Here is a 23,435-nt window from a genome sequence, read left to right as displayed (position 1 = left end):
TTTTTTTCTTATTCTTATTCAAGTCTGATGTTGAAGCTCTTGTTGAATTCTTCAGTTTAGTAATTATATTCTTTAGCTCTAGGATTTCTGTTTTTCTGTGATTTCTATTTCTATTTCTTTGTTGAATTTCTCTTTTTTTTTCATGGATTGTCTTCCTATTTTTGTTTAGTTGTGTGTTCTTGTTTTTCACTGATTTTTTTTAAAGAGTATTATTCTGAATTTTTTATCAGACAGCTCATAGATCTTCATTTCTTTAGGGTCAGTTCTCAGAGTTTTATTAATTTCCTTTGGTGGTATCATGTTTGCCTGATTCTTCATGATCCTTGATTCCTTTTCTTGGTATCTGGACATTTGAGTACACAGTCTCCTTTTCTAGACTTCACAGATTCACTTCAGCAGGGGCATTTCTTCACCAGTCAGCACGCCTTGGGGTTCTGGATGGATAAGCTGATAGTATCTTTTGGCAGGCAGGGCTTCCTACTGGGGCCTGTATTTGGGCAAGGCCACTGCTTGTGTTCTGAGGCTGGAGGGTGGGGGATGCCACTGGCATAGCTCCATGGTTGGGTGAGCTTGCTGATTGGGCTCCATGTTCAAGCGTGACTGCTGGTTTGGCTCCCTATTCAGGGGCCACTGCTGGTTATGCTCCTTGGTCAGGTAGGGCCATTAGGTGGGCTCTGAAATCACCTCTAGTCAAGCATTGTGACTGGCTGTGTTCCCTCTTAGTGTGATTCCACTAGTTGGATTCTTCAATTGGACAGGGCTATGGGCTTGGCTCCACAATCAGTCCTGGTTGTTGTGGAGGGTTGGGCTTTGATCCCCAGCCTGATGGTGCTGCTGGCTGGATTCTGTGTTTAGGTGGGGCTGCAGGCTATGCTCCAGGATTGGGGGGGTCACTAGCTGGGCTCCCTGACTGGGTGATGCCGCAGGGTATGTTCAGCAATTGGGCAAGGCTGTACGCTGGGCTCTGCTTTAGAATAGAGCTGTAGGCTGGGCTCAGTGGCCTGGAAGTACCATAGGGTGGGTTCTGAGGCTGTCCATGGTTGTTGTTAAGTCTCCTTGGTTGTGCAGGGCCAGAGGCTATACTTCACAGTTTGGCGGGACTGCTGTCTTAGTCCCCTGCCCAAGCATGGCTTTAGGATGGACTCCATGGCTGCCTGGGTTCTCTGGTTAGGCTTTCTAATCAGGCGGGACTGCGGGCTATATTCAGAAGCAGGGAAGGCTTTGAATTTGGATCCCGACCAGGTGTGGCTGCAGAACGAGCTCCATGGCAAGCTCAGCTTGCTGGGGCTAATGACCCAAACCAGGCAGATTTGCCCACTGAGCTCCCCAGCTAGGTAGGGCCACAGACTCAGCTCTGCAGGTAGGCAGAACTACTGCCTGAGCTCTCTGCTTTGGCACTGCTACAAGCATGGCTGTAGGATGGGCTGTGCATCTGCCTCAATTCTCTAGTTAGGCTTAGGTGCATATAGTGTTATAGTCAAATAAGCATGGGTATTATCCAACTTGCATTCAGCACCTGGGTCAACTAAATTTCTTATGGTCTCAGCTCACCATTGCCCACATATTTATATGAGATAAGCCTCTGGATTTTGTTGTTTTGTGTTGATGTTGTTGGTTGTCGAGGGGAATAGGCTCATCTTGATAAGTGAGGTTTATGGCGGAGCTAGGCTAAGAGAAACTTATTATGCTATGTGTACTAAAATCAACTTGGTAGAAGCAAGCCCAGCATGTGGTTAAATTTGCCATCTTACGTATTTATGTGGCTAAGGCTATATACAGGTTTGATTTGGTGGGCAATTGTATGTTCCTCCTTTTTCAGATTGGTATACATTGGTGTTTTGTTTTCTTGCCAGTTGCCAATAGTGAATAATATCAGTGTGTTTCCGTGATTGTGGGATAAGTTTTGCAGGTACTCTCAGAGTTTTCTAAAAAGTTGTTAATTTAGCCACATGCCAAATTAGATCCTGAACTATGGGGCATTCACATATGGGATCCTCACAGGTAGGCCACATTATTTCAAAAATAGACATCAATTGTATTGTACATTTAGCCTATTTCTGTCCTTGTTTATCACCACATTTCTGTGTTTCAAGAGAGGACCACCTGCCCCATAGCCTCTGTTCTAGGGGAAACTTTTCTAGGACAACCATTTGTATAGCTCTAATAGCCTCACGCTGGCCCCTTGGGAGGTAGTGGTGTGACCAAACCAATAAATTTCCTCCCAGGTTAGCTTTGCTACTAGGCTTCTCATTATCATTTCTATCTTCCATACGGTGGGGTATGTATGCTTTTTAGGACCCCTCAGAAGAGTAACTTTGGGTGTCAGTTTCCCTCAAGTATTTCCCAAGTCTTTATTAACAGTAACCTTTGTAGGCCCAGCAGATTTTGTAATAACTTTAAGCAAGTAGTTATCAATTTGGTTGGAGACTCCCATATAGAGAGTGGTTAGAATTCTCTATGGGATCAAATATGTTTTTCATAAGAATTGTCTTTGCAGTAACACCCAAGAGCTATGATTATTTACTATGGGCAGCTAGCATTGCATATGTGTTATGTAAAATTTGCATTTGGTATTGTGAGAAGGTTGGGGAAGAATTCCCAAGCTGATTATACTCCCTGATTTTTTAGCTATACCTTGGCCTAGGCAATATTATGTGGTATACATTGCCTTCCTTATAATATATTAATTAGTGGTCAGGGAGGAAGTCCATGGTAAGGTGCCCTTGGCCATAGGGTTAGTGCAATTTCTCTCTGCTTCAATAAATGAGACTTATACTGGGCGAGGAGAGAAATCATTACAATTAATAGGAAAAGAGGCCAATAGCTGTAAGGGTGTACATTTTGGCAGGGTTTTACCTTCATCCTCACGCCATTAGTAAAAGCTATAATTTTATCTCTACTCCCATAGGGTTTGTTGGTATTGGCTCTGGATTACAGAGTTTTTTATTTGATTGCACCAATCACTAGCATCCTGGTTGTAATACTGGGTGCATACTATTTCTGGGCATTCCTTAAATGAGACTCAGAAAGTAGTGACTCATTGCTCTATTTGTTTGGTGGCCTTAGTTAATAATCGTGAGTTTCATCTGATTTGAAATAAATGTTGGCACATATGGCTTAGAAGGAATTTATAAGTCACAAGTGGTATCTTAAAGTCTGGCTTAGCCAGAATGAGTGTTGTTAGTAGTAGTAGAGACAGGAGGAGGATGGCTAGTCTAGCTTCAGTGTTGATGTCTGTGGTTGTGTTAGTAAGATTGGCTGACCCAAATAGCCAACAGCATGGTTTCCATTGTCCCCAGTCTGACCTGTGTTGTGTGTTTCCCCATGGTGTGCATGTGGTGTGCTATTTCTCGACATACCTTGTCAACTGTAGAATGAACAGTTCAGGGCTAGGATGATCCACCAATGAATGTATGGTTGACACTGGCCAGAGTAGAAAGGGGCACAGTGACAGATCAGGGGATTAAAGTTCAACGTCATCTGCAGCCAGCACTAGGGAATCTGATTGTCCACTGGGTATTACCCAAATGGTATTACTCAGTCCGGGGGTGATTAATTCCACCTCTTGGATGTTGGGAGTAAGTTGAATGTTGGGAGTAAGTCCAGGTTTGTTCCACAATACCTTTAGCAGAGCAAGTACATGGGCGGCATATGAGGACACCTCTCCAGATAGTGGTGGGTGGTTTTCTCAGCTTACATTGAATCATGAGTGGACACAAGCTGAGGATGGTCCCAGAGTCAGTGGTCCACATAAGGTCCTTGCCAGGACTGAGGGGGAAGTAGCTAGGCTCTGGATTTTTCTGAGGGAGAAGGAAAAGTGAAAGTACCAAGTGGATATTAGTTTGCTATGGATGACAATATCAGGGCTCCCATGTCTAAGAAAAATGGTAATTGGGTTGTGTCTGGTGTGAGTGTATATACCAGTGAGGGCCGCAGTGTCTTTGTTGGTGGCCTCTTTATTTGTTGTGGATTTCAATATGGTGTAGTTATGCCGTGGGGGGGTGCATGGATTTAATGTAATCAGAACTATGAGCAGTATTTTTGACCACTTGAAGGATCATTGTCCTTCAAGGTCTCTCAATAGCCCTATTTTAAAAGCCCATTATATCTTTCTGTGGTATCTACTGTCATGGGACAATAAGGTAGGTGAAAAACTCAAGCAATATTGTTTTGTAATGCCTATTGTTGCACTTACTTTGTGGTGAAGTGGGAATTTTGATCTGACTGTGTAACTGTGGCACTCTCAAAGGCTGTAAATCTCTTTTGTTAAGCCCTTAATAGCATCAGCATGCTATCCTTGCATAGGTAGGCCAATAGAAGGCTTGTGTAGGTATACACCATTGTTAAGGCATATTTAATGGCTCTATCTACTGCAGGGAGAGGTCCAATGAAATTTATTTGCCAGTTTTGATGTGGTCCTTCTCTATAAATTTCTCCTCCTGTGTAGTAGGCCTAGTGTCTAGATTTCTGGCATGGGGTTCAGTCCTTAATGGCTTTGTTTAAATGTCTCTCTGCTGGTTTAACTCCTCTATTAACAATCTATTTTTGCAACCCCATGATGCCCAAATGCCTTGACCTCTGGTGTGCTTACCAACAGAAGTGGTAGGGTAGCTCATCCCAAAGTTGTGGGGATTCTCCCTCCTTTAAGGTGCTTACCTTATTTGGTGATTTGGTTAGTTACTCAACTTTGGCATTATATTGTGCCTCCTCTGTGTCTTGTTTGGTATGAGCCAAGGTATGGTGCACCAGGATGCACAGAGTGAAAGCCAATGTGGTGATTTTTTCCCACATCTCTTTACCCCAAATGTCTCAGCCTTGTATTTTCCAGCCTTGATTTTGCTGAAGTTCTAACCAAGTAGTTAGCCCACTAGCCACCAACCAGGGATCAGTGAAAATATGAACCTTGGGAAAATGTTTGTCAAAGGCATGCTCTGTTGCTAGGAGTATTTCATGCAGCTCAGACCATTGGGTACTTTGGTCTATCCCTGTATAAAAATTGGAGTGTTTGAATAGGGTTAATTGTCTGAATTGAATTGTCTAACCCCCTTATACTCTGTGCTCACTCCATTGGTAAAGCATTACTATTGCTTTTCTTGTTCTGTGAGTGCTGACCATCTCCACTTCAGTCCTCACTGAGCAAGAGTCAGAGGCATTTCTTGGGATTTTGGCAAGCTATGGGGCTATTTCTTCATGGAGTTGTGACACTCCAGTAGAGTCAGGTTTAGCTTGATCTTGTAGATACCATTTCTGTGTTAATTAGGAGGGCCTCTGTTGCTGATCCAGTTTTACAGAGACTTTTTTCTATTACCCAGGGCATAATAGGAATCTTGGTCTGGAGTATTTGGCTCTATCCTAGTAAGGGCTTCACTTTTGATAAGTGCCCAGTACACCACCAGGAGTTGCCTCTCTAGTGAATATTTTTGAAGTGAGTCTGGGAGTTGGTTACACTAAAAGCCCATGGATAGGCACTTATCTGTCCATTTTGTCAAGAGGCTCCAGGAAGCAAATTTTGAGGTGTCAGAAACTTCAAATTGTAAAGCCTACCCTCAGAGCACTAGTGTGAGAGACAAAGTAATAACCTTCTTTAGTTTATCTAGTACTTCTTATTGCCCAGATCCTCAATGAAAAGTAGAAGACTTACAGGTGATTTGATAGATAGAAGCCAGCAAATACTGGAGATGAGGAATGTGTTGGAGCCAGAATCCAAAATTCCTATTAAATGTTGGACCTTCTTTACCAACGTGGGAAGTTGAAGCACTAGGAGCTTGTCCTTTACCAGACTAGAAATAGTTCACCCTTCTGAGTTTCAAATGTAGCCTCAAAATTTAACAGATTGGAAGAGGTCTTGTACCTTACGCAGGTCATTTGCCCATCCCCTCTCAGTGAGGTGTTTGCTCACAGTTGCAGTGGCCTATGAAACAGAGTCTTGGTCAGGTCCAGTGAGGAGGATGTCATCAGCGTAATGGCAAAGCCGAGCTTCTAGTGGGATGTGGAGCAGGCATCTAAGTCCTGTCTGCAAAGCACCTTTATGATCACAGGGTTATTTACATATCCCATGGGCAACCAAGAAAAGATATACTTTGACCCCAAAGGTGAAGGTGAATTGTGGTTGACTCTCTTGAAAAAGTTTTAGTGAATAGAACATGTTAGTCAAGTCTATAACTCCAAACCATTTACCTGCATTGCTTTGAATGTTAAGGTGAAGATATCTGGTAGAGGTGCCCTAATAAAGGGAACAGCCTTGTTCAACTCTTTATAATCTATAGTTAGCCTCCACTTATTAGTAGTGGCTTTCTAGCACAAGCCATACCAGGGAATTGAAAGTGACATAGTAGGAATCAGTATCCCTTCTTTAACTAAGTCAGCTTTGATAGGCCATAATCCAGTGCTTTGCCTTAGCCAATACTGTGTCATCTTTACCACCTGCACCAGTAAAGGAAGGTTAATTGATTTCCAAGGTGTGGTGCCCACCAATAGTGTGAAAACTTTAGGCTTGTTCTATGAGGTACTTGCTGACTGAAGAGATCCATTTCAATAATGGAAAAAGGGATGGTCTTGGTGGGGATGGGGGTATAACCAAGACAGAAGCATCTTTTTGCAGAACTGGGCCAATTTTAGTAGTTAAGTGGGTAATTACTCCTTTAATTAATCCTCCTCCCCAGGCTGATCACCTCCTGCATGGGGTGGGGGGTGGGGGGTACCTTTAAAGCACGGGTGACTCCTAGGATTAGGGAGATTTGGGCAACTGTGCCCACCAGAGCCAGCCAGTGAGTGGTGTTTAGTTTTTGGAGCCCAAACTATAGTTAATATGGCAAAAGGATAATTGTCTGCTAGAAGGGGCCAGCTTCTGCAACAGCCCTTTCTGTTACTGCCAGATCCCAGTGTGGGGGCAGGTGCCTGCCACTGGAGGAGATCAGAGGTATGCTTCAAAGGGGAGACTGTCTTTGAAGGTGACGCCTACCAAGGATTATAATCTAATCCTAGTAAATATTGTAATTGCTCCACCAATTTACCAGAAATCATCCAATTTTGATCCCCCTTGTCCGTTAGGATCCAATACAACCGCTTTTGTTCATCTCACAGTTCATGCTTAAGTGGGGGCCTGGTTATAGGCGGTTTGTTTGACCTAGAGGAGAAAGGGATCACTGTCGATAGCAATTTTGATTTAGGCCAGATAGGGTATTGTTTGTAGAATAAGCAACACTTGACTCTCAGTTTATCTTTCATGAATTTCTGTTAAATACAAGGCAGTTATGACTTCTTGAATTGTTTTAACATTAACTATCATGGCCCATAAAGAGGACTTACACTTATCAAGAGCCCTCCTGAGAAATAACTGGATAGACTCAGGACTCAATTCACTCGCCTCTGGACTTGCCAAGTCTTCATACTGCATGCCATACTGCATCCATCTGTTACCTGATAAGCCCACTCCAACATCCCCAGCTGATGGAGGAGATCTTTGGCCTCAGCTAACATTTTCCATTGACAGTCTATCCAGGTCTTTATGAGGCCTAACATAGCATGGTCCACCTTCCAAGCAATAAAAATTTACCATCAACAAGGAATATATGGAATGGGGTTCAAAGCCTTCTCTGTGGGTCATTCCCACCTTTCACACTAATTGTGTGGGGTCTTTTAGTAGGGACACCATTTTTCCATTATAAACTATGGCAACCAATTGTTTAATTTCAACCTGAATTAGGTGAAGCTTGTTCTTCACCAGATTCGTTCTAGATAGCCAGGCAGCCCCTTTTTCCCTTGGTTCCAGGGTTAGGTCTTTAAGGAGAAACTGGGCCTCAGGGCAAGAGAGAGAACATGTCTCTTCCTCCAACTGAGAACCAGCCCCTCCTTCTTGGCCCTCCCCTTTTGCCTTTTCTATCTTTTTTGCTTTGCAAGTGGTTACCAGGAAAGCAGAGGGTAAATTATCCTCATCACTATCATGATGGTATTGTGCTGCCTTTCCCTCTAATGGGCACCAGTCTTCTTCCACAGGGTCCTCCCCTCCCTCTTGTCTCCCCCAGGAGTTTAAGCTTCTACCTAATCTTTAGGCAGTGTCCCAGTGAGAAGCACCCTCTAGCAGAACTCAATACAAGTCTGGTGGTTTGGAGCATCTATTCAGTTATTGCTCCAAGATTTATCTTATCTATGGCTAGCAGATACTGGGTGCAGTTTCACGGGGTATGCAAAGCAAGTAGGCTTTAAATGGCTAAAACCTGCTTATTTGGGCTATGTTTAAAACAATTGGATGGGTAAAAATTTGAGTTTGGCACTGGTGGGCTTTTCAGCCAACAGGTCCCAGCCTGCTATGAAGAAGTAAACAACATAGGGCCAATATGCAGAGGCCATCTTTGGCTCATTTATATAATAGTAATGTAAGATAGTACAGCCACTCTGGAAAAGTTTTTCAGTTATTAAAAACCTAAACATGCAACTATCATATCATCCAACAATTGCACTCCTGGGCATATATCCCATAAAAATGAAAACTGTTGTTTACACAAAAACCTGTACACTAGCATTCATAGAAATTTTATTCATAATAGCCAAAAACTGAACACAACCCAAATGTCCTTCAACAGGTAAATTGTTCACAGGTAAACAAACTGTGGTACATCTATACCATGGAATATTACTCAGCAACAAAGAAGAATGAACTGTTGATACATACAACACCTTGTAGAGAATTGTGCTGAATTTTAAAAGCTAATCTCAAAATATTACGTACTATGTACTGTATGCTTCCATTTATATAAATTTCTTGAAAAGAGAAAATTAATGGTTAATGATTACGAGGGGTTAAGGACAGGATAGAGGGAGAGAGGGAAGGGAGGTGGGTGTGGCTACAAAAGGACAACAGCAGTACTCCTTATAGTGAGGGAATTGTTACTGTATCAATATTATTATCGTGGTTGTGATATTGTACAACAGTTATCCATTGGGGAAACTGGGTAAAGGGTTCATGGGATTGCTCTCTATTATTTTTTTTTAATTATGGTAAAATACACATAACATAAAATTTACCATATTAACTACTTTTAAGTGTACAGTTCAACAGTGGTATCTTTGCATTGTTGTGCAACCAATCTCCAGAAATTTTTCATCTTACAACCTTGAAACTCTATACTCATTAAAAACTCTGTTTCCCCATCACCCAATCCCCTGACAACCACCATTCTACTTTCTGTCTCTTTGAATTTGACTACTCTAGATACCTCATGTAAGTAGAACCATACATTATCTGTCTTTTTATATCTGGCTTATTTCACTTAGTATAATGTTCTCAAGGTTCATCCATGTGGTAGCATGTGTCAGAACTTCCTTCCTTTTTAAGGCTGAATAATATTTCATTGATTGTGTATACTACATTTTGTTTATCCATTCATCTGTCCATGGACACTTGGGTAACTTCCACCTTTTGGCTCTTATGAATAATACTGCTATGAACATTGGTGTAAAAGTATATTTTTGAGGCCCTGATTCCAGTTTTTTTATATATACTGAGAAGTGGAATTGATGGATCATATGATAAATCTATTTTTAATTTTTTTAAGAAGCTCTTTTTTTCTTTTTGAGGAAGATTGGCTCTGAGCTAACATCTGTTGCCAATCTTCCTCCCTTTCCCCGTTTTCTTTTTTCTCCCCAAAACCCCAGTACATAGTTGCATATGCTAGTTGTAGGTCATTCTAGTTCTTTATGTGGGACACCACCTCAGCATGGCTTGAGTGGTGAGTAGGTCCACACCCAGGATCTGAACCAGTGAACCCCAGTCCACCGAAGCGGAATGCGTGAACTTAACCGCTACACCATCGGGCTGGCCCCTTATTTTTAATTTTTTGAGGAACCACTACAATGTTTTTCATAGTGGCTGTACCATTTTACATTCCCACTAATGATGGACAAGAGTTCCAGTTTTTCCGCATTCTTGCCAACACTTGTTATTTTCTGTTTTATTTTCCAAATAGTAGCTATCCTACTGGGTATGGGGTGATATCTCATTGTGGTTTTGATTTGCATTTCCATAATGATCAGTGATGTTGACCATCTTTTCATGTACTTATTGCCCATTTGTATCTCTTCTTTGGAAAAATGTCTATTCAAGTCCTTTGCTGATTTTTTAATCAACTTGTATGTTTTGTTGTTTTTGAGTTGTAGGAGTTCTTTATATATTGTAGATATTAACTCCTTACCTGATATATGGTTTGCAAATATTTTCTCCTATTCCATAGGTTGCCTTTTCAGTCTATTGATTGTGTCCTTTGATGTACAAAAGTTTTTAATTTTGATGTAGACTATTTTAAACAAAAGTGGTGAGAGTAGGCATCCTTGTCTTGTTCCTGATTTTAGAGGAAATGCTTTCAGTCTTTTACCATTCATGTATGACCTTTATTATGTTGTGGTACTGTCCTTCTATTCCTAGTATGTTGAGGGTTTTTTATCATGAAAGGTTGTTGAAATTTGTCAAATGCCTTTTCTGATGATCATGTGTTTTTTCCCCATCATTCTGTTAATGTGGAGTATTACATTGATTGATTTTGTATATGTTGAACCATTCTTGCACTCTAGGAATAAATTCCACTTGGTTGTGGTGTATAATCCTTTTATTATGCTGTTGAATGCTGTTTGCTAGTACCTTGTTGAGAATTTTGCATCAATATTTATAAGAGATATTGTTCTATAGTTTTCTTGTATTATCTTGGTCTGGCTTTGATATTAGGGTAATGCTGGCCTCATAGAATGAGATAGGAAATGTTTCCTCCTCTTAAATTTTTTGGAAGAGCTTGAAAAGGATTAGTGTTAATTCTTCTTTAAAGGTGTGTTAGAATTCACCAGTGAGCCTACTGGTCCTGGGCTTTTCTTTGTTGGGAGGTTTTTGATTATTGATTCAATATCCTTACTAGGTATATATTTGTTCAGATTTTCTATTTCTTCATGATTCAGTCTTGGTAGCTTGTATGTTTCTCAGAATTTATCCATTTCATATAGGTTATTTATGTTGTTAGCATACAATTATTCATAGTATCCTCTTATAATCCTTTTTATTTCTAAAAGATTGGTCATAATGTCCCATCTTTTATTTCCATTTTTAGTTATTTGAGTCTTCTCTATTTTTTTAGTTAATATAGCTAACATTTGTTTATTTTTGTTGATCTTTTCAAAGAAGCTTCTTGGTGTCATTGATTTTTTTCTATTGTTTTTCCATTCTCTATTTTGTTCAATTCTGCTCTAATCTTTATTATTCCCTTCATCGGCTACCTTTGGTTGTAGTATGTTCTTGTAGTAGTTTGCAAACTACTATAAGATCTTAACTACAGTTACATGCAAAAACTCTACTCCTTTACAGCCCTGCCCCCCAACACTATGCTATTGATCTCACAAAGTTCATCATTATATATTGTGTACCCATTAACATAGATTTATAGTTATTCTTTATACTTTTGTCTTTTAAATCCTATAAAATAATTGAAATTGGAGTTAAGACTCAAAATTACAATTGTACAGGATTTTATATTTGCCTATGTGTTTACTTTTACCAGAGAACTTTATATTTTTGGATAGCCTCAAGTTACTGTCTAGTGTCCTTTTGTTTCACCTTGAAGGACTCCATTTAGCACTTCTCATAGGGCTGATCTAGTGGTAATTAACTCCCTCAGCTTTTGTTTATCTTGGAATGTCCTAATTTCTCCCTCGTTTTTGAAGCATAAGGATTTTGCTGGATAAAGTATTCACAACTAACAATATTTTTCTTTTAGCACTTTAAAGATATCATCCCACTGCAGTCTGGCCTTCAAGGTTACTGCTGATAAATCCACTGATAATCTTTTAGTGGCTCTCTTGTACATAATGTCACTTTTCTCTTGCTATTGTCAAGATTCTCTCTTTGTCTTTGACAAACTGTCTTTGGTTATTGGATTTTAACATGTCTCATTGTGGATCTCTTTGGACTTATCTTACTTAGAATTGAGCTTCTTATATTGTATGTCTGTTCTCAAATTTGGGAAGGTGGGGCTATTATTTCTTCAAATAACCTCTCCACCACTTTATCTCTTCTTCTGGGACTCCCATAATACCTATATTAGAACACTTAATGGTACGCCGTAAGCTCCTTGGGCTCTGCTCACTTTTCTTTATTCTTTTTGTTGTTGTTGTTCCTCAGATTCAATAATTTCAAGACACTTGTCTTCAAGGTTGCTGATTCTTTCTTCTGCCTAATTAAATTTGTGTTAAACCTTTCTAGTAAATTTTTCAATTCATTTTTTTTTGTTGTTTTTTAACTCCAGGATTCCTGTTTGGTTCTTTTTTGTCATTTCTATCTTTTTGATGATATTCTCATTTTATTCCTAAGTCAGTTTCCTTGTTTTGTTTCTCTGTCTGTGTTGTCTTTGAGCTCATTGAGCATATTTAAATCAGTTGTTTTAAATTCTGTGTCAAGTAAGCCAAAGGCCTGTGTTTTTTTAGGGTCGGTTTCTGGATATTTATTTTGTTTCTTTGAATGGACTATCCTTTCCTGTTTCTTTTTATGCTTTATCATCTTTTGTTGAAATCTGGGCATTTAAAAACCAGCTACCTCTCCCAGTCTTTGAGGAATGGCTCCTTGCAGCTGAAGGCCTTCACTAATTAGCCCAGTTTAAAGGCTCAGGGTCAATTCAGATCTTTGCTGGAGATGTGTCTTCCCTGGGCCTGTGCATGTGCTTTTAGTCCCATTCCCCATATACTCGGTTGCTTTTAAATGTATTAATTTCCCTTAGAGTCTTACCCCTGCTTCTTAGAAGCCTTGGAAGTTCTCTTCTATTTATTTGCCCATAATCTCTTGCCCCCAGGCACCTGTGGGTGTGCAGACCTCCTGCAGCTCGCACCTGCCACTGCTTTGAGTAGCCTCCAACCTGATATGCAAACTATGCCACCATTCAAATCAGTGCTCCAAGTCAGGTGAGACAGAAACCAATCCCTCAGGCTGCCTGTAGACAAGCCAGAGCATTGCAAGCAACTTCCACTCTTTTCCTTCTATCCTAAAGGAGGAACTGTGAATTGGGCACCTTCCTCTCAATTGTACCAAGCTGTACTGGGGAGGGGGTGGGGCAATGATGAGCAAAAGCACTATGAATATTTCTACCATTTTGGGTATAGCTTTTTCTTGGTTAGGCATTCACTTGCTTGCTGAAGCTTCTTAACTGATTTCGAGAGTTCTCACAAAGCTACTTCAGTCCATCTATTGTTTATTTAGAGTTTCGATGGGGAACAAGGGCCGGAGCTTCCTAGTTTGCCATCTTGCTGATGTCACTCCCTGTTATTTGTTAAAACTGCATGTGAATCTATAATTATCTCAAAATTTAAAAATTCATTTAATTTTTGAAAAGAAGCTCAAATTTGCTCAAGTCCAAAGTGTGTCCTTCAGCAGAGGTCTTTCTGATAAGAGCTTTACTCTTCAATCACGAGCATGCCCAGTCTTTTTAATGTCATCAAAATTACCTTACTTTTGAGATCTGCCCACCTACCAGGCTAATATTTTCTTGACACAAGGAAAACATAAGTAATCTATTCCTCCAGCTAAACTAACCCAATTTTTTTCTTTTTGTTTATTTAAGGTTCTGGTGTGGGATGTATAACCGCTTTGACAAAGGGCTGCAGCCCAAACAGAGTATGATAGAGAGCCTCCTGGAAATTAAGAAGCAGAGAGCAATGCTGGAGGCAGATGTGCACAAACTGGAAAAGGTGAGGATAAAAGTCTCAGGAGATCCTCTTGCCCCTTCTGGGTAGGCCCAGCCCACTTGGAGTTGAGTTCTTACTTGTGAGAAGCTGCCTGGCTGGCTTGTTGTACTCTCTGGCTTCCAGCTGTCCTGTGTATACAAAGCTCTGAGGCACAACTCATTCTTACTTCCCATAGAAAGTCGTAAATATCACACTCAGCTAGTTAAACAACTGGATCGGTTTCTTCTTTGGATCTGGCTGGAATTAGGAGGAACAAGAGGGAATGACAGAGAAATCATACTGGCATTTGTTATCCATCAAGAGAATAAGTATAATATCTTGGGTGTTGTAGATGCAAAATAACCAATAACCATTCTATAGATAAGAGAAATAAGGTGAGTTTTACTTGAGCTACAGTGAGGATTATAACCCAGGAAGGCCTTAGAAAGCGTTCCAGAGAAGCATGGTTTTCAGTACAGTCTTATCTTTTTAGAACAAAGAACATACATTAAACACAGCCAGGATACATTTTCAAAGTTTCAAAGAGGTATTTAGTTACAAATTAGCAAGTCCACATGACCCTGATGTCCGGAAAGGGACTAATACAGGTATTACCAACAGGGTGTAGGAGGGGAAGTATGCATTCTTATCTTAAGAGAGTGCATTCTTTAATGGTTAAAGCAGATGTACAATGTATGTTCAATAGGCCGTAAGTCTGGCTTCTTTAGTTCAAGCCAAATCAATTTTGAACCCAGATACTTACCTCATATACCACAATATGTGTAAATCTCTTGTCGGTGTACTGATAAGAACGATGAAATTGTTTTATTTCCAACTAAGAAAACCTTATAAAAAATTATCATTTCCTTCCCATGTAGATTGCAAACTTTGTTCATTGAGTGGGCATGCTATGTGTGATGATTTTGCATTATGATACTAGCAAAACCAAGGTCAGACACTTGTTTTTAACTACAGGTTAAACAAGTCAACAAGGATTTCCTTTCAAAATATGGAAAATGCTGAGCTGCTTCTGGAATCTAGGGGTCCCTAAGGGTGTGTTTTAAGGAGAGGGGAGGGGTACCTCTTAGAAAAGAATTCTTGGAAAGGGTGTGCTGTTTAGGAACTGGGAGTGAACCTACTTTAGGCCAGATAAGGTAAGTAAACAAATATTCTTTTATTGTGAAAATAAATGTATTGTGATTACATCAGATCCCAAACTTTTGAATGTGCTCTTGGGAGGCAACAGTCAGTTACTTGGTTCCATTAAAAAAAAAGAAGAAGAAGAAGAAAAAGAGGCAAAATTGAAGCATGACTTAAAATCATAGGAAAAAGGGAAAACAAGCAGCCTCAGGAGGACCAAGCCCTAGGCAGACTGAGAAGTAGGGAAACTTTTTCCCAGGGTTTCCTGCCTCTCCCTTTAGGTATTAGCAGTCTTCTCTACAAGTTCCCCAGAGCAGGTCCCCTACTCTAGATCCAGCCCTCTCACTTATTCTTAGCTAATTCTTGAGAAAGAATCAGATTCATTCTACATAGAATCAGATCACTCTCTGATTCTGAAGTAAACAAGTAAGGCTTCCTTTTAAAATATATACATGGCAATTATTAACATTCTTTTTTTAATACAGAGAAGAAAAACAAAAGTGGCCCATAATATTATTGCCCAGATAACCCTGCTGACACTTAAAAAAAGGCAATACAGGTATTAAGTTAGAATGTGCAGAATACAAAAACGTACAAAATGAAAAGTTTACAAGACTCGCCCAGCTACCTACCCATACAGTTCCTCTTTCAAGGGTTATCACTGTTTTTTTGGATGTGTGATTTTGTGATTTCTAGGAAAATAAAAATGATATGCCTATACCCTAAGGTAGGAGCTCTAAACTCAAGTCCATGAACCCATAGTTGTCCACAGATGCCCATCGGGCGATCTGTGAAGCTCCTGAAATTTTACCTAAAAACAGTGTGTGTGCTGTCTCATGTACACACATGTGCATGCATACATTTTCTGAGAAGAAGATCCATCATTTTCTTCAGATTTTCAAAGGTGTCTATGATCCCCAAAAAGTTAAGAATCACTGTTGTAAAGTATCAGTGAATCATTGTGTTATCCTTGAAAGCGAAAATATCCATTGGAGGTAGCATGAGGTAGTAGACAGGTCGTAGACTTTGGCATTAAGAAGAGGCAGGGTCAGATCCCAGGTCTACCACTTCCTAAATGTGTGAATTTGGGTGACTTACATAAATTCTCTGAGCCTCAGTTTTCTCATCTGTAAAATATACCTAATACCTACACTAATAGAATTCTTATAAGTATAAAAGGAAATACTATATGTAAAGACACTGGCACCTAGAGATATTCAGTAAATGTTAGTGATCTTCTCCCTTGCCCTCCCTGCTCCCAGGAATAAAATTGTGTTTATCAGAAAAGAGGAATTTTATAGATACAAGATGCTTGAGGATCTTTAATGGTAGGGCTTTTAAAGCACTAAGTCAAATGATGAAGAAAAGACATTTGGAGATAAGGAGGGGACAAAAGGTCATTGTCTATCATGTAAGTGACAGCAGGCAGAATCCCTGCAGGTCAATGTGGTATTTGCCTAGTTTTTTTTTTCCTGTTTCTAAGTCTTTTCAACCATTTCTTGCTCCTGTGACAGAAACTGAAAGCTCGTGATGAGCCACGAGAAGAAGTTTGTACCTGTTCTCAATTAGGGAATTTATTATCTCAGCATCTGGGAAGTCCTTTGACCAATCCTCTCAGCTTTATGGGTATCGATGGAGACCTGAATACCTTGATGGAGAATGGTACCCTGTCCAGGGAAGGAGGCCTCCGAGCTCAGATGGATCAAGTAAAAAGCCAGTGTGCAGACCTCCACCGTGACTGTTGTGGAATCATGGGTAGCCTTAGGGCCATAAACATTTCTGGGGATGTGGGCTCCTCTGGAGACACAGGCATCACTGGGGCCATGGGCATCTCTGGCAACTCAGGCATCTCTGAGGCTATGGGCTTCTCTGGAGACATGAGTATCTCTGGGGCCATGGGCTTCTCTGAGTGCATGGGCATCTCTGGGGACACAGGCATCTCCAAGGCCTGCACCAAGGAGGCGGGCTGCTCTAAGCAACAGTAAGCTACTCATCTGCTTCCTTACTAGGTGTGCCTGCAGCACCCACAATGATCCTTGTTCCAAAGAAGGTTATGCTGCTTTTCCAATTGGTTTAAATGAGTGAGGCCAGGGTACCTCTCTTCCCATTAAGAGTCTGGAAGGGGATTTAGGGCCTTTACTGGTTAAGCAACCAGTATATGCATGTCAAGTAGCCAAGAATGTAGGCAAAACAAAGAATATGTTATTGTTCTAGAATGGGATTTCACTTTAGAAATGTTGCCTTTCAGCTGAGATATTAGGCTGGTTCCATTATTCCATTTTTTTTTTTAATGATAAACCTCCCCTACTTTTCTACCCTCATTGCTGTAGCATGAGAACAAAGTGGAAATATTGTCACAGTGGAGAATTAAGACCCTGTTGAGGGGATGGAGACACAGTGTGCAGCAGATAACTGAATTGCAGAATGGTTTAAAAGAAAATTTTACTTTCAGGTATGTTTAGTGATAGGATGTAAGCTAACATTATTGCCAGTAGAGACCCCAACATTTGCCTGAGAAATAAATGAAAATGATCCTTAACTCTTAGTATGCATGCTTGGTGGTTTAGAACATATAACAAAATAGTTTTCTTAAGTTACAACCCTTGCTCTCCTCAACCCACACCCCAGCTAGGTCTTGTAATACGCAGCCAACTCCTTTTTTCATAGATAGCCCATAGGTAAACTTGAATCCACTACATTCTAAAATGATCAATTCCAAATTAGTGAGGTCTGATTTAATAACATTGATTAATAGCAATCTCAACCTCAGTTCAGAAGACAACTGAAAATCTCAGTGCTTTAGACCCTGGCTTACACATGGCCCATCTAAGTTTTCCTAAAACAACCCTGTTCTTAGGTCTTTTTATGAAGACCAGTGGTTTTGCTTCTCTAGACATCACATCAAGTTTGTGGATTTTTAGACACAATTGGCGCTACTTTTAAAATCTGGTGGGTTTATCACCTTATGCTAATGTACACTTTCAGAAAAAGTTCATTCTTATAGCAGGTCCAAATACTCCTAGGAGAAGATATGTGTTCCTTGTTGTTTAAACACTAGATTTTCCCCATAGGGTTGTAAGAAAGTGTACTTACTGTACACTTTCCTATTGGATATTCAGTCATGGTTTACCCGCTTCCACATGCTGAGGTGAGGTGAGCTTTGGGCAGTTTGGGTCATGTACTATATATTGTCAACATTTCCATTGCCAACAGAATCCTCACCTAAGATGTCTATTCCAAATACTCTATGCCTGGTTTAAGCTCAAAAATGAGATGTGTTAGTGAAAGAGCCATCTCTGTTACTACCACATCCAGTTGTAAACACAAATGTCTCTAAAAGATCACCTTATTAGTTACTTTTCTTTGTAAGAAAAGAAGTGCCTTTTAATTTAAGTGTTAGAAGTGGAGAGAAGAGCCAGGATAGTTCCTTTATTTCTTCCCCCTAGCTAAACTATGAACCCAAAACAACCGTCCTCTTTAGAGGAAGAACTCTAAATCATTTGGGTTGTCTTTTTTTCATGTGTAAATAGGAGCCATTTTTCTACTTATCTTTTCTTGATAGCTGCCTTATTTCTATAATTTTAAAGCATCAAGGTGATTTCCTAATTGTATCTTCTCTGATCCCTCTCTTTCCACAATTTGGTCCTTGGCTTATACAACCTAAATCATAGATGTTGCCAGTTGCCATTTGACTTCTTACTTCTGGAAAAAAATGGGATTTATGCAAATCGTTTTGATCTGGAGGCTTCATCTAACCCTGGTTTTGTGAAGGAAGTTGTCAAAGAGGATGCCACAATTGAGTCTATTCTGGGTCTCGCTTTATACCCAGGGCTTTCTCCCATATCTCAATCTGAATTTTACAGTCTATTACCATGATATTCCAGATATAGTGTGTTAAGGTTTTTTCAGGGAAAGGAAAAAGGCAAATGGTGAGACATAGTAGTTTTTGCAAATAAAACTACTATAAAAAGTTAGTTCAGGGGTCTCAGATTTATTTCTACAGACCTGTACAAGGGAAGTACATAGTGCCAAACCTTATTTCTTAGATCCAAGATAAAATTAATCAACAGTGGAAAGGTCTTTTCAATACAGTTCTAAACTGAGAAGTGGTAAAGAGCCACACTGGTATTTCCAAAAGCAAAAACAAAATTTTTAAAAAGACTATCTTATTTTGTTGAGGATCTAAGGCCATGGAATCAATTTCAGCCTAAAGATCTGTGAGGTCAATTTGTTTTATCTTTTATTATTTTTATTCCCCAACATGTCCCATTATTGCTTGTATATAACATACATGGACCTAAGGAAAGCCTTGTGAAGATCCCCTGTTTACTCTCAACACCAAACACCTCCCCATTTCACAGCTGGATTTGAAACTCTGAGAGAGGAAAAAAGTTCAGTGGAATCCAAATATTTATGTACTGTTAAAAATCCAGTAGTTGTCAATAGTCAGAAGCCTAGCAATAGAGAGTAGACTCCTGAAGGAAAGTTGCTAGGTGTACTAGAAAAGATGATCTATTAATGGCTTTCATTTCATACCCTCATATAGCACCTATGCTGTGAAAGAAATGTGACTCCCTCCCTCACTGACCTACCCTTCCAGTTCCCTGAGCAGAAATTCCATTCTCATGTGACTGTCCCACTTAAATAGGAAGGCATTTAACCCCTTGCCACTGTCTCATCCACTACCTGAACTCTGCCTTTTTTCTGCACAAGTTTCATGGGCCTGGGGTCACTACTTATCTTTTCTAAGCATGAGGCACACTCTATGCCTGTGTTGTGGCCGTGCTCAGGTTCACACAACATTTTTTAAAATTCATTAATTATTTACTTACTTTATAGAATGACAGATTCCTCATGGTAATAAATAAAATAACAAAATAACCAACCTAAGTAACAGCTAATGGTCTGACTTTTTAAAGAAGAAATTCAGGGATAGGGTTTGATATATGAAAGAAAACCTGAAACTCTATTTGGAACTAACAGGGCAAGAATGTAAAGCTTATGGTGCATGTATTGGGCACAGTTATCTTTGGAAAGTCGCCCTAGAAATTGTATTCAGTTACTACCAAGTCAGTTGTCATTGCCTATCAATGTGCATGGACACATTTTGTCTGAGACACACCTCATACTTCACTGAAAGTAAGATCTTGCCCTGATCCCTTCCAACCAGAAGGAACCCAAGTCTTTTTAAGAGGTGCTTTTCAAACCAAATTGGTAAATATTTAAGCTTGACCCGAATTTAGCAGAAAGAGAAGTTTAATAACTATGTCAGATCTTTGTTACATACTGGTTTTTATTAAACACATAACACCTTTTCTTGATGCTGTTAAGCTTTGATATATCACTGGGAAATCTTTCTATGAGAACATTTTATAAAGTGGCAGTTTATAAACTGTTTTCAAATAGTTGCACAGGGAAATGTAAATTACCTTTTAAGAAAAATACTTCTCTCAAAATGGGTATACTATACTTCAGATTGGTTTATACCTAGGAAGATTGTTCTCACTTTCTCTCTTAATTCCCCATGTGTATGATTTAGTGTTATCTGTTGTACCAAATCTTTTCCCCACCCTCAGGCCTCTCGCTCCTGGAATTCTATGTATGGTACAGGCAGATAGGATTCCAACCAAATATGGTTGCTTTCTTCTAAGTGCCAAATGTAGAACTGACTTTTGATATAGTTTGAAAAACAAACAAAAAGTAAACATGGATTAAGCCTTAAATTTTTTCCTGTGGGGTTGTTTTTCTCATATAATGTGAAAAAATGGCTTGGCCCTTAGGTGATACCCAACAGACAAAGGACAAGGGAAAATATTTGGGGTTGTAAAGGACTATTAGTTTGTTATCTTTTTAAAGGCAGTTCTGTTTTCAAAGCATTTGATGGCAACACAGAAGCTTTCCCAAGGCAAGAAAAAAAAAGTAATTTTCAAGCCATACAGAACATGTCTTCTCCAATTCCTTGGCTGTGAGACCGACAGTCTGTGCCTTCCCCTTAAATAGGAAGTTTTGGTTTTGTCACCAATCATGGCAGCCCATGTCTCCTTTAGATGTCAGTGCAAGTAAAAGCGTGTTACATGCTCTGTGATTTGTGAATTGTCTTCACAAAAGGCAAGTGTACTAGAAAGCAGCTAATTTAGACCCGTGTGTCTTGCTGGGGCTAAACAAAAACATGTTCAGAATTTGGCCAGTGTGAAACCAAAGGCTTCCATGTTAAGTCCGGTGCTCTGCCTCCTAGTGTTTTCTAAAGCTTGGGGGGTGAACTAAAAGCTTCTTTCTCTTCCAAAGCTTTATTGCCTTTCAACCATTTTCATGGCTTCGTACTCTGACTCTTTAGAGAGCCCTACACCAGCCCTCATAGAATCTCACTTGTGGAGAAGTTGAGAGGGGGAGGGCAGGAGGGAAGAGAAGGTAAAACAGAAATACACCTGTCCAGTTAAGCAAAGGAGCATATGCATATCCAGGATGACCAAAATTCCAGTTAAGATTTCATGTGCTCCAATAAGGTCCAAAAAAGGTCCTCTTTTCCAGGCAGTACTGTGGCTGATGTATTTTCTTTTAAGGCTATCTGTTACACTGGCAGAAACTCTTTCATTAAGAATGCTCTGAGTTGTGTATTTTCTTTGTCAACACTTTTCTCTGATAGGGCATGTGATCCTGGATTTTTTTCTTTTAAAAGGTCAAGGATAGTGGGTGGTATTCTCTTCCCTTAATATGTCCCTAAGGCAGATGAGTTCTGAACCCCTTCTTTGCCTCTTTGTAGCTGAAACATCATTAGGCCCTTCACCAGTCAGGTGAGAATATGTACACCAAAGTCACTAGGTGATCACTGTTGAAATACTGATGTCTCTGATCCCACCTCACATGCAGTTGGACACACTGGTTCATATAAAATATCTCCACCATCTCCACCTCACTCACATTTGCAGACAGGGTTGTTTCGTAATTTGTAAATGCCAATAGGCATGCAGAGCACATATTCTAGTTCTGAAACGGAGCACGTTCTGTATTCTAGTTAACAGTGCCTCAGGCTTAGGAACAGCTAACAAGTTCAGTGCTTTTGGAATGTAGCTTATAGTAAGATTATTTGTATATGTGTTTACTCTAACTTTAGTAACATCTGGTCTCACAGGTCATTTGGGCATTCAAATGAAGAGAATTTATCTAAGAATAAAAAACTCTTTTAGTGCTAGACCTCTAACTTTGATATTGTCCAGCTAAGTGCCATGAGGAATTTAGGGTATGTTAAGCCAGAGATGAAAACCAAAGTGATGGTGAAGCAATTGGCCTTTTCCCTGGGATGTGTTGATCAGGCAGCTTTAGAAGTAGGATTCAAATATATGACCAGTATTATCTGTAGTGTGTTAATGTTAGCCACATACCTGCATGGACATCATGCAACTGATGTATAAATCAGTATCCAAGCTGCATAGGTTCTTTGAGGACCTGACTTTTCATTAGCCCCAGGTTTACAGAATGACGCTGTCACAGCAGCTCAAGTCTGAACTTGCCAGGGTACAACGGTGTGTATGGTTAACCTTAAACTTCCTGTTGTGTGTTATCTTGAACCTGTCATACCATTGGGGTATGGGTGTGTGACCCTGTCAGGATGTTCACTGCCATTTGTTTAGTCCAATGCCAAATTGCTCACTGGCCCCCTTCTACAGTTGTGTTCCAATTTGAAGATGTTTGGTTGATACAGTTTTTTGGTCTAAAATTAAAAAAAAAAAAACTTTGATCTTTTATGTGTGTGAGGTTGCTGTGTAATAGCTACAAATAAAAGGGAAGGTGGCATACCTTCACAAAACAAAAGGTGCCCTGGCTTAGCCTTAATGGATGAACCACCTTATAAAGTTGGTTAAAGTATGCCTTGTTGATATTAAAATAAAACAAGACAGGTATCAGAGAGGATGCCTGGTTCTGGACAGCACTATGGAGTGCAGGGTCTAGCTGCCATTGATCAGCTGTGAGGACAAGACTGACTTCAACTTACTTAACTCAACAAAAGTGTACTGTCTGACTGAATGACAGTTTGTTCATTCACATTGGGAGACAGCCCTGTCTGGGAATCAGGCTCTTCATCCCCTCCTCCAGGGCCCTTTCTCCCCACTGCCCAGCAAGAATCCTCACACATGGAGCCTCATGAACTCAAGAGTTATTTCCTCCAGGCTGCAAAAGAGACCAGTGCTCTCTCCTTGCCCCACAGCAGAGCCTCCCTCTCTGGGAACCCACATGCCCAGGGCCCCCAACAAGTAGAACATAGAGAGACTTGGGTTCTAGTTCTAGCTTTACCATTTACTAGCTAACTTAAGCTAACTAGCTCTATGGCCTTGGGCAAGTCGCTTCCCCTCTCTGAGCCTCAGAGTCCTCTTCTGAAAAATGGGTTAATAACTGTACCTACCACACAGGGTGGTTGTGCAGATTAACTGAGCTAACATATAAAGTACTACCTGGTAAAGTGCCTGTCACATAAAAAAAGCAATCAAAATACATTAGTCAGCCTCCTCCTCCTTTCAGTCCTGTTGCTACTGATTAAACTGACCAGTTCTTACTCTTAGGCTTCCTTTTTCCTCAACTCCATTCAGCCCCCTTCCTACTCTTGACACATT

At 40.1% G+C, this 23,435-nt stretch overlaps 1 protein-coding gene across 2 annotated transcripts in view; it reads left to right on the top strand.

Moving 5' to 3' along the window:
* The window catches only part of MTMR8 (myotubularin related protein 8), a 152,252-nt gene extending 129,683 nt beyond the window's left edge, over positions 1-22,569 (top strand). For both annotated transcript variants that reach the window (XM_058536020.1, XM_058536019.1), the window contains 2 exons: positions 13,587-13,713; positions 16,344-22,569. In XM_058536020.1, coding sequence (XP_058392003.1) covers positions 13,587-13,713; positions 16,344-16,814 — 598 coding nt within the window. In that variant the 3' untranslated portion in view covers positions 16,815-22,569. The remainder of the gene's footprint in view (positions 1-13,586; positions 13,714-16,343) is intronic.
* Positions 22,570-23,435: the final 866 nt, after the last annotated feature.

Source organism: Diceros bicornis, chromosome X (genome assembly GCF_020826845.1).
Source record: "Diceros bicornis minor isolate mBicDic1 chromosome X, mDicBic1.mat.cur, whole genome shotgun sequence".
NCBI classification, from domain to species: domain Eukaryota; kingdom Metazoa; phylum Chordata; class Mammalia; order Perissodactyla; family Rhinocerotidae; genus Diceros; species Diceros bicornis.
The sequence above is the reverse complement of the archived record's forward strand: the minus strand, read 5'-3'. Positions and strand labels throughout refer to the sequence as shown.